The following is a 10782-nucleotide window of genomic DNA, read 5'->3' on the forward strand; positions in this document are numbered from 1 at the left end:
TCTCTGACTGCCTGCCTTTGCGCCTGTTTGCTCACATCACATCAGGCAGCTCAGAACCAAGTCATTGCTTCACACCAATTCAAAATCTAGTTGCACTTGCCTTGTCAGGTTATACCTCCTCATTCACACTCTTTGCCTTTATACCGGTGGTGATGTCACCATGCAGCTGCGTTCTTTCCTGAGGAAAAGTTGAGAAAAAAACTAAAATTACTCAAGGAGGAGTTGGGCATTCCCATGGCAACTGGGTCCTGTGGTATAGGCAGGGATATCAGGCCAAGCCCAATGCTATTTGCATACAAATTGCCCAGCTGGTACCTTGTTGTTATGACAACGGCACACAGCTCCCACAATTCACTTGGAAGTGAAACACAAAGGGAAAGCAGCCAATGAAGAGAGTCATTGAAAAAAAAAAAAAGATTTTCTTTCATGATGGAGATGTTGCTCCCACTGACACCATGTTCTCGTGTAAATTCAATCATCGAGCCAGGACATGAGAAGAAAAACTCTCACGCATGACTGAAATATTAGGCAAAATAATGACTTCAATGGAGGCAAAATTGATTGTGATATCAAGTGAGTATATATGAAAATATTTGAAGCTGCAGGAAAAGACCTTTACTTGAGTAAAACTAAAAATTGTAGAAATACTTTCAAAAGACCAAAAGATTTTATTCTTTACTTCCAAACTGCGTTTGCCCTCTCAGTTCACCTGATTTTGCAAACCTTTATGTAATTCTTTGCAACATGCCATGCCAAATCCTCCGGCTCAAGAGAGAAAGTTTACTCTGCTGAGAACACAGTGTCCTCTACTGGCAGCAAGATGCAGGAGTTTACACACACACAACCGCCTCACCTGGCAATTCAGATAATATTTAGCTCAAGGGCATCTGAGCCGATGCTTTTCCATAGTCATCCTGGCTCAGCTTACTGGGCGGTTAAATTACTCTGCTACAGGCACCATGAGCATTCTGTGAACCCAGCTATTTATCCCAGAAACTCACCCACGAGATTCAGTTTAATCATTCGCCTCTGTCAAACTATTGCAGGCTAATCAGTGCCTCCTCCCAGTTGGAAACTAAGCAGGTCCTGCTTCTTCTACTTGACCTACGATGCTAATATTTGGGAAAAGGTGAAAGCTTGACTCTGTACACATTAAACAGAGCACTTATTCATTCCCCTCAAGCATGTTAATGATGGATGAGAGCACCACTGATGTCCCAGTTACAGATTGTTGGTGACAAACCAGCTTCAGCCTATAGTGAAAGACCTGTATCAGCAACAACAAAAAACAACGGGTTGTGTGTGTGTTACACCCTTAACCTTAGGGTGGGAGCAGAAGGAAGGTGACACATGCTGCCTCCGCAGCATATAAATGCGTGAGCCTGAAGTGCAGCTGGCTCTAAGGCATGACAGTTTAGTACATTTCTTCCTGTGAACGTGCAACCTTGTTCAAGGTCACAGCCCACCAGTGGCTTAGATCTCTACTAAAGCACCATCCTGCTCATTTGTCACTTAGCATCCAATCCAACATGACAACCCGATGGGGACTTTGTGGTGCAGGGAAGATCAGCCATGACTTCAGCGTTGCCATGAAGACTCTGCCTGCTGGAGATCACCAGGTATTCTATCCAAACAAGCTCTCCACGTCTTCATCACACGCTGATAGAGCTGCCACGGCTTTGTGATGAATGTGTTTTCTCACATACAGATCGCAGTGATTGCATCAAGGAGCTTACAACGAGCCACAGAGTTTGCAAAGAAGCACAGCATCCCCAAAGCTTATGGCAGCTATGAAGAGCTGGCCAATGACCCAGATATCGGTAAGTTAAGAGCTATGGACGGACTGGCTGCACGGGCGGATATAATATGTTGGCATTGCTCCTTGAATACCTGTGTCCTCAGATGTTGTGTACCTGGGAGTACTGCACACAGAGCACTGGAGAGTTGGGCTGCTGTTCCTCAAGGCCGGGAAGAACGTTCTATGTGAGAAACCCTTCGCCATGAACTCCAGGCAGGTGCAAGACCTTGTTGCTGCTGCCAAGGAAAACAATGTGTTCCTAATGGAGGTAAAAGACATATTCGATGTAATGAATTTAACACACTAATTTATACAGCTCAGTCCAGTTTTGGAATTGCCTGTGGGTGAACTGAAACAGGTTTTGCACTTGAAGTCGCAAAAAGTAATGCAGCCTGGATAAAAAACAAAAAAAACAAAAACACTTCTGTGAGCTGAAGACACCTGTTTTTGAATACATGGAAAGCAAATATGTGTTGAATCTGCCACGGACACAGCTGACCCAAATGGCTGCTTGATGTGAAACTTCACAATTTTAGAAAAGCAGTTTAGTTCTATCCTGTTAAATTATAGGCTGATAGTATAGAGACACGTCCTGCAAATAGTCATGGCTCATGGTAGAGGAAAACAGGTCCACATCTGCCATAGTGCTCATAGAGGAATCAGAGGGCTGTGGTAGTGAACTGCTGCTCAGGTGAAACTCCAGCGTAAACTGCTCTGTCCCTCTCAGGCCATCTGGTCCCGCTGTTTCCCCGTGCATGCAGAGGTACGCAGGCTGCTGGCTAAGGAGGCCATAGGGGAGGTGAAGCTGGTGAAGGCTGACTTTGGCTCCCCTCAGCTGCACATCCCCCGCTCGGTGGAGAAGGAGCTCGGAGGAGGCGCTCTGCTGGATATTGGTGTGTACTGCCTGCAGTTTGTGCTGATGGTGTTCAACGGAGAAAGGCCAAAGTCCATCCAAGCCACGGGGGTGCTGCTTGACTCTGGTATGATTCAGCACACTGCTGAGGTATTATGTACATTAGTGTCATTAACCTCTCAGAGTGAATCAGTGATAATGAATCTGCTTGTTATAAATAAATAAAGATAAAGAATCCGAAGTGATGATGCAGGATAAATTTAGATTAGAAAAATACACTTTTTCGTGATCTGTCCAGAATGTAAACACCTTAGGGAAGAATTGTTCTCACAGAAAATCCCAGACTTATCTTTAAAATGTCACACTAATCCAAATCCTCCCCTGAGAATACAGTAATACTGTCAAACTGGCAGGGGAATATGTAACTGTATGTCCCAAAGCAAGATACCCTTCAATATTAGACCATCACGTGTAATGTTCTTAACTCTCCCATGTCATCATATCTTTATTAATGCATGAACATTTATGTTTTTAGCGAACGGTCGAACAAGGTAATGTTAAATGGAACAAGTTTGTGAAAGAGTTTGAACTGACCTGAATGGAACTCAGAAGGGAATTTTTACTTAGAAGCTGCTTGTATTGTTGAAATTAATTTATGAATTTTTGCTCACCCCTTATGTTCGGCAGGCGTGGATGAGTCAGTGGCTGTGGTGATGAAGTTCTCCAGGAAGGGAATGGCCATCTGCACCTTTTCTATTGCTGCACGACTTCCAAACGACGCTGTCATCAGTGGGACTAAGGGCTCCATTAGAGTATGTTATGCAGAAAGTCCTGTACATTTAATTTAATGAGGGCATGATTGAGACATGCAAAGGCTGACTTGACTGCTGATTATTTTCACTTCTGATTAAAGTGAAGTGCCCATAAAGTAATGAAATGCATGTGTAATATATTGCACTTTCTACATTGATGAATTATAGTTGGAGGATTCAGTGAAAGGCCCCGTGACATGGAAGCCAGTTTTATTTCTTTATGAATATTTAAGTGTGTCTGTATATTGATTGGTACTTACATTAGCCAACAGCGTTGAACATGCACCTCTTCTAAGATGTTCCAAATGTTATCAGACCAAGTGGATCAGATGATTTTGTGAAAACAAATACTTCCTCAGCAGTGACGTGGTGCTCTAAACCATTAATCAACTGTTTATCAGCTTTCACAATGTCAGTCTACCAGAAAAAAGTATCTTTGGTTGATGGGAGAGGGGCATATCAATCTGAAAGCATTTTCGTTGGGTGTAAATTTAGGAAACACCCCTAAGTACAGGACAAATCATCAATGTGACACAAAAAGAAAAGACAGGGAATTTGATCTAAAAATACTCTGATAATGATTAACTTTTATACTCAAAGACACAGGATTAGAAACTGGGAAAATGTAATTTTCATGTTATGGGACACTCTTTTTGCCCTGCAGGTCGTCGGTCCGATGCACTGCCCTACCACACTGGTGGTGAATGACGAGGAGACGGAGTACCCTCTGCCTGAGCCCTGCCTCCCTATGAATTTCACCAACAGCACCGGGCTTCGCTACGAGGCAGAGGAAGTGAGGCAGTGCCTGCTCAAAGGTAAATCCTGGATGGCTTCAGAACCACTGCAGTTATGAGGATCTGGCCTGTCTTCTTTTGTACAGTATCTCACTATGATTGTTACAGGCCAAGATTATAAACAGACATGTCCTTCAGTCAGCCTGAATTTTCCCATTAATTTATGCAGATAACATGACTCCTCTTCATCCACAGGACTTAAGGAGAGCCCACGGATGCCTCTGGCAGACTCTGTCTTACTGACAGAGATCATGGATGAAATTAGGAAGCAGGTAGGCGTTTCCTTCAACCAGGACAGCCAGTAACAGCACTCCAAAGCTGGGCGGTTTCACCTGACCTGAACCTACTCAGCTGCTCGGGGCAGGCTTTGGTTCTTTGGTATTAACAGATCACTCATGGCACTGTGTGACAAAGCCTGAGCGGACGCAGCATCACGGAGGAAACTGCAACTCATGTGATACCACTGAATTAAAGATACAGTTGGTAGATTTTTGGAAGCTTGTAATCACTTAGATTCAAAAGTGACCATGCATGAAAGTGATACTTAACCCAAAAGTTGTTTTGTGCCTTTCATGTACTCACCTTTAGGCACACTACTTCTTTGTTACTCCAGAATGCAGTATGAGCAAGCCACATACATTTAATTTGAAGCTAGCAAGTGCCAATAACAGTAAAACTTTCCAAAAATGTCCATTGACAAACCCAAGAGCGTCATCCAGTACAATCCACATCTTCTTTTCTCCACTTACACACTGATTTGAGCCAAAAACTAACTACCAATTTATGGCCAACACATTTTCTTTGTGGCTGTAGCTGTTGTTAGCAATTAATCACCATTAGCTTCAAGCTAAATATACATGGCTTCCTCTTTCTCAACACTGAAAAATAAAGAAATGGAGAAAAGAAGAACCTTTGGAAGCTCAAGAAACCTATTTACTTGAGGCAAATTAAACAACTGACGGTGTTTTGTATCGCACACATCCCTGAGATAAATAAATATCCTGCATTAAATTACGATGTAAACAAACAAGACCACAGTATTGTGTTACCATCCTTCCATCAAGTCCTCATCCTTCCAGTTCACAGCAGTTGTCAGTGTGAGGTGTGTGATTGATGAATCCAATAAAGGACTGATTGTAAAAGCCATGTTTCATTCCAAATATCATCCGCTGAAGAGATGAGGAGACATTTGATCCAAAGTGTTCTGTCATGTCTGAACTGCGCTCGTGTGTATGCACAGATTCATGGATTACAGGATAGGTTGCTTTTCAAGGTTATGATGGACAATGGCCTTTCAGGAGGGAGCAAGGCTAATTTTACATTCTCAACCTTCGTGACTTTAAAACCTGGAGGAGGTTTAGTTAATATAAATTCAGCTCATGAATGAAAAAAGGCACATTTTTATGAAATCAGGTATTAGTCCAAACCAACCTTTGCCTGGTTAAGAGTGTATTAATTCGAACAAAATTACATTAAAGTGCTTATTTTATTTACTTATCTTTCTCTGCTCCGGTTCTGTAGTCATTCCACTCAAAATCAGCCCTAACTAAAAGTCCATTAGCAAGTCAGCTCTTACCAACATCACCTGGGTTGTACTGAAATTGACCTCTGACCTTTGACCTCTCTCTGTGGTACTATAGTCTGATATACTGGTGAATGTGGCAAATAGGATTAACCCCTCGTGCTCACCAGTGAAACAATAAAATGCTATAGTGCAATAAACAAGTCAAAGATATTAAAGATTTTTTAAAGATTCAATAATCCAATTTGGTTGCTGCCACCATAAGTTTCCAAACATATATTTCTCCAATGAATCTTATTGAAGAACAAAAATGAGGCACATCCATCAAGAGGTCATTATAACTGAGCAAAAAAACAATATGGGTGTCGTGTAGCAACAGTGACCCAACGGGACAGTGATCCAGATTAGGCCACAGTGAAAATGTGTTAGATTTCCCTGGATGAGCTGAAACGATTCTTGAGCTACAGTGCAGACGCAAGCTGGAAGCAGCAGGAGTGGAAACAGGGACAACAACCAAGTGTCTCTGAAACATGTTTTAGAGGATGACTACCAGTGCAGCGTCTGTTCAGGGCAGCTGTCAGCTGCTAGCTGATACGGAACCAGCCTACACTAAACAATCAAGGGAAAACTTGACCTTTGTCTGTCACATGCTAGCAGTGATGAACTATATCATGGGACTACTGAGCCAAATGTTGAGTGTGTCTCTATCGAGTCAAACCAGCACGCCTGAAATTTTTTAGCTTTATGCGCTGAACTGTCTCAGAGAGCCACTGGGGAACGAGCGATTAGCAACAGCTCTCTGACTGTGGGTAACGATGGTATCCAGTTTAAACTTTGAAATAAAATAATAGAACTATTGAGCAAATATTTGTACACCGCTCTATAGGTAAATTTAAAATGAAATTTGGACCATTATGGTTCAAGGATCCAGAGAGCAGAAAGCAAAACTGGAAAAAAAAAAAACCTCAATGCACTCAAGCCAGAGTGCAAATCTCCACCAAGGTCCATGGAGCGCAGAGAGATGAATGAAAATGAAATTAAAAATATGTTATATTTATATCCGTATGTCTCTCTCTCTCTCTATATATATATATATATGTATATATATATATACATATATGTATATATATACATATATGTATATATATACATATATGTATATATATGTGTATATATATATATATATATATATATATATATACATATATGTATATGTATGTGGGTTTACACACACACACACACACATCAGAAATAAACACAATGGTAGAGTAGACATTAATACATACAAATAGACATTGAATGAACATTACAACATGGTGCAATCGTAAATGAAAGTTTAAAAACAATATGTAAGGTTGTTTTTGTGTGTGTGTCTTTTCCTTGTCTTATGATTCCGGGAGGGCTTGTCAGTGCAAGTCAACATCTTTATTATCGTCACCATCACCTCCTACTGATGTTGTCAGTGCTTAAAGTCACACAGCCTACGTTAAACCTATGTCACCATCTTGTGGCCATTAATTGCTACTGTTAGATCTGTCACTTTAAGGTCCAATATGGCAACCAGGTGGGGAATCTGCAGCGCGGGGAAGATCAGTAATGATTTCGCCGTGGCTCTGAAAACTCTTCCTCCTGAAGACCACCAGGTACCGATATCTAAATATCCATACACGCAAACGCACTCCAACGTCAAGCGTCTCACCTGGAGGCTTCTTACTCCGGGTAGACTGACTATGTCTGTCGCTTTGAACCAGTCAGATCTGTTTCTAATGAAATTACGAAAAAAAGCTCAATGGTACAGGCTCTCAACGTCGAGCTTTAAGGTGATAAATCGCTGTCACGCTGTCTGTGCCTTTAATCGGTTTGTAAATCGCAGTAATTTTACACCCTGGCTTACTTTTTACCGTAAAGCACACAGGAAACAGACATATTTGTTGCATGGTATATTATAACATTTACGGTATTCGCACAGCTTGACATGATTTTATTGCTCCTATAATCGAGCCATAAAAACCTCCAAAGCGAAGACTCGTTCACCGAAATCATCGTCTGTCTCGCTTTATCTGCATTTTTGAGGAGGAATGCACAATTGTCATTTTCAAAACTTAAAAATAGTTGTATTTGTTTGAAATTACCTGCTCAGTTGCCCTTCAAATTTGGATCATTGATGTCAACGAATGCACAAATAACATTTATTAACTAATAAAGGTCGTGGGTGAACAATCTTTCGCTCGGAGGGAACACACATTGTGTTCTTTAAATACAAAAAAAGGTACTGGGATATCAAGTTTCTTTCATTGAATATTATTACATCCTTTAAATGATGGAAAAAAAACTTCACAAAGATTCGCAAAAAAGATGTACATTTATAAGGTACATTTTCAAGTTTAATTAACTCAAAAACCACCTGAAGCGGAAGAACTCAAACATACAAACTGACACGTTAACAGGTTTGTCCCTAAGGTTGGAGATCCTCGCTTTTTTCCGGTTAACAGTTTTTAAATTACATTCACAGGTTGTTGCTGTGGCAGCTCGCAAGTTCCCGGATGCTCAGGAGTTTGCCAGAACCCACAACATCCCCCGAGCGTACGGCAGCTACGAGGAGCTGGCCACAGACCCGAACATCGGTCAGTTTCAGCGCAGTCTTGCATCGCGCAGTAAAGTCGCTGAAAAAAAGACATTCAGACGTAGAGTCTTTTTTTTGTTTTGTAGGTAACAGTCAAAGATTATTGTTTAAATTTGACAGAAGATGTTCCGTTAGGACATTAATCAAATGCAAATAATAATTTTTTTTTTTCTGAGAGGTGAGTTTTTTTTGTGCCTCAGTTAAACATAGAGGAAAAATTAAAGTTGAATATTATCATTTTTTTTATTTTGTTCAAAATTGTTGGATTTTTTTTTTGTCATTTTACTTGGTATTTATTTATTTGGGTTTGTCTTTGGATTGGCCATTGTTCTGAAACCCTAATAATTAGATAACTTTTTGAATTTCCACGGTACAAAACAGCCTGGGGTAGATGTAGCAGTGATTGTTTGAAACAAATACACTCTCATTTTGTTGGGAAATCCTTTACAATAGTAGTTCATCTTACAAGGTTCTGCCCTTAATGTAAGTGGGCAGAACCGTGTCTAACAACAAACGGGGTTTGAACAAGCCAGACCCACTGTTGATCCTCTGTTCGGTTTGACCCACAATGGGTTTTAATTCTGGTTCTCAGGTGTGTGTGTGTGTGTGTGTGTGTGTGTGTGCGCGTGCGCGCGCTTGCTTGCGTTTGCAGATGTGGTCTACATCGGGGTTATCCACCCCTACCACCTGAGCACTTGTCTGCTCTTCATGAATGCCAAGAAGAACGTGCTGTGTGAGAAGCCCCTGGCCATGAACACCAGGGAGGTGAAGGAGATCCTGGCCTCAGCCAAGATGAACGACGTCTTCCTCATGGAGGTAGGAAACGGAGCAGAACAACCTGACGTTTTTATGAAATACTCCCATTAGAAGTTAGAGAAGCTGTAAATGAACTACAAAAAAAGTCTAAAGAACAATCAAAATATAAATGTTCTTTCTGAAAGATCAAATCAAAGGTTAACTGAGCGACATGACAGTTACCAAGACTTCATGAATACATGGTGAAGAAATGTGTGAATGTGTGCACGATCGTTCTGTCCTCTGCCTCAGGCTGTGTGGACCCGCTTCTTTCCCGTCTCCGTGGAGATCAGACGGCTGCTTGCGCAGGGGGAGGTGGGTGAGGTGAAGATGGTGAGATCAGAGTTTGGTGTGCCGGTGAAGAATTTACCAAGATCATCGCAGAAGGAGCTGGGTGGAGGAGCTTTATTAGATATCGGCATCTACTGCCTGCAGTTTACATGCATGGTGTATAATGGGGAGAAGCCAGAGTACATCCAAGCTGTGGGGGTCTGCATGGAGACAGGTAATGAAACAGACAGCAAGATGGTCTCAGGTGGGCGGTAAAGCTAATTCTCTCATTTTTTATGTTTTCAATTGAATTTGTTTACTCATATGTATTTGTCAATTCTGTTTATAGAGACAGCTTGGCACGTCATGTATAAAATACATTATTAAATTCCCTTCATGCATGTACGTGTTGCAGGAGTGGATGAGACTGTGGTTGTCACTCTGAAGTTCTCCAACAACAGGATGGCGGTTTTCACGTGCTCATCAGGGTTACAGCTGCCCAATGATGCCATAATTGTTGGCACGAAGGGAACCATCCGGGTGAGTCAGCGTCGGAGAGCAGCATGAAGAACGTACTGCACATTAATGCTGCAACTCTCTTGAATGCCAAGACCCTGACGTCATACTTGTTTAGATCCCTGCCCACATGTGGTGCCCCACATCATTAGTGGTGAATGGGAAGGAGACGGAGTACCCAGTACCAGAACCTGGTTTGCGTCTGAACTTCCTCAACAGTACTGGGATGCGCTATGAGGCCGAGGAGGTGCGACAGTGTTTGCTCAAAGGTACGGAGAAACAAGAGCTGCTTCAGCATCATTCAAAATCACGTTTGATGGATGCTGCTCAGGCATGACCTGTAATACACACTTCTATCACCAGGTGGCGTCAGAAGCATTGAAAACCTTTTATTGTATTTTTGGTGTGCCTTACCCCCCCCCAATGTAGGGCTGAAGGAGAGTGCAGTAGTTTCCCATGCTGACTCACTTCTGCTGGCTGAGGTGGAGGACGAGGTGCGCAGGCAGGTTGGGGTGGTGTACAGCCAGGACTGCCAGTAAAGAATGAACCTACATGGGGATCCACTGATTAAAACAGTATTTCCTGGATTTTTTCTACCTGGTTAATACAGAAATATACAACCAGCATGAATCACAAACCTTTTTTTTTTTTTTAGGGGGGGGGGGGGTAAATAAAGATTAGTTTCACATCCAGCTGCAACTTTTGCTTTATATCTTTATTTTTGATTAAATGTTCATTTAATTGGATGCACAATCTCCGAAAATAAGGTTAAAACCTGTGATAGAGAAAAGTCTTTCTA

General features: G+C 41.8%; 2 protein-coding genes across 2 annotated transcripts; both read left to right on the forward strand.

Moving 5' to 3' along the window:
• Positions 1–1529: 1529 nt before the first annotated feature.
• LOC147269662 (trans-1,2-dihydrobenzene-1,2-diol dehydrogenase-like) lies at positions 1530–4562 on the forward strand. Its single transcript, XM_086195462.1, has 7 exons — positions 1530–1619; positions 1709–1820; positions 1903–2066; positions 2526–2778; positions 3339–3463; positions 4128–4278; positions 4453–4562. Exons 1-7 carry the CDS (start codon positions 1530–1532, stop codon positions 4560–4562), a joined length of 1005 nt encoding a protein of 334 aa, XP_086051588.1.
• Positions 4563–7276: 2714 nt separating this feature from the next.
• On the forward strand, positions 7277–10667 carry dhdh.2 (dihydrodiol dehydrogenase, tandem duplicate 2). Its single transcript, XM_086188675.1, has 7 exons — positions 7277–7422; positions 8292–8403; positions 9055–9218; positions 9450–9702; positions 9883–10007; positions 10102–10252; positions 10413–10667. Exons 1-7 carry the CDS (start codon positions 7333–7335, stop codon positions 10520–10522), a joined length of 1005 nt encoding a protein of 334 aa, XP_086044801.1. The 5' UTR covers positions 7277–7332; the 3' UTR covers positions 10523–10667.
• The last annotated feature ends 115 nt before the right edge of the window (positions 10668–10782 follow it).

Source organism: Aulostomus chinensis, chromosome 2 (genome assembly GCF_037954235.1).
Source record: "Aulostomus chinensis isolate RoL2024-O1b breed Wild chromosome 2, RoL_Achi_v1.0, whole genome shotgun sequence".
Lineage (NCBI taxonomy): Eukaryota > Metazoa > Chordata > Actinopteri > Syngnathiformes > Aulostomidae > Aulostomus > Aulostomus chinensis.

Coding starts and splice junctions, on each gene's coding strand:
- LOC147269662 (XM_086195462.1), top strand. CDS start 1,530: ATGACAACCCGATGGGGACTTTGTGGTGCAGGGAAGATCAGCCATGAC. Junction 1,821..1,902: donor GGCCAATGACCCAGATATCG/GTAAGTTAAGAG, acceptor CTGTGTCCTCAG/ATGTTGTGTACCTGGGAGTA. Junction 2,779..3,338: donor GGGGGTGCTGCTTGACTCTG/GTATGATTCAGC, acceptor TATGTTCGGCAG/GCGTGGATGAGTCAGTGGCT.
- dhdh.2 (XM_086188675.1), top strand. CDS start 7,333: ATGGCAACCAGGTGGGGAATCTGCAGCGCGGGGAAGATCAGTAATGAT. Junction 10,008..10,101: donor GCACGAAGGGAACCATCCGG/GTGAGTCAGCGT, acceptor ATACTTGTTTAG/ATCCCTGCCCACATGTGGTG. Junction 10,253..10,412: donor GCGACAGTGTTTGCTCAAAG/GTACGGAGAAAC, acceptor CCCCCAATGTAG/GGCTGAAGGAGAGTGCAGTA.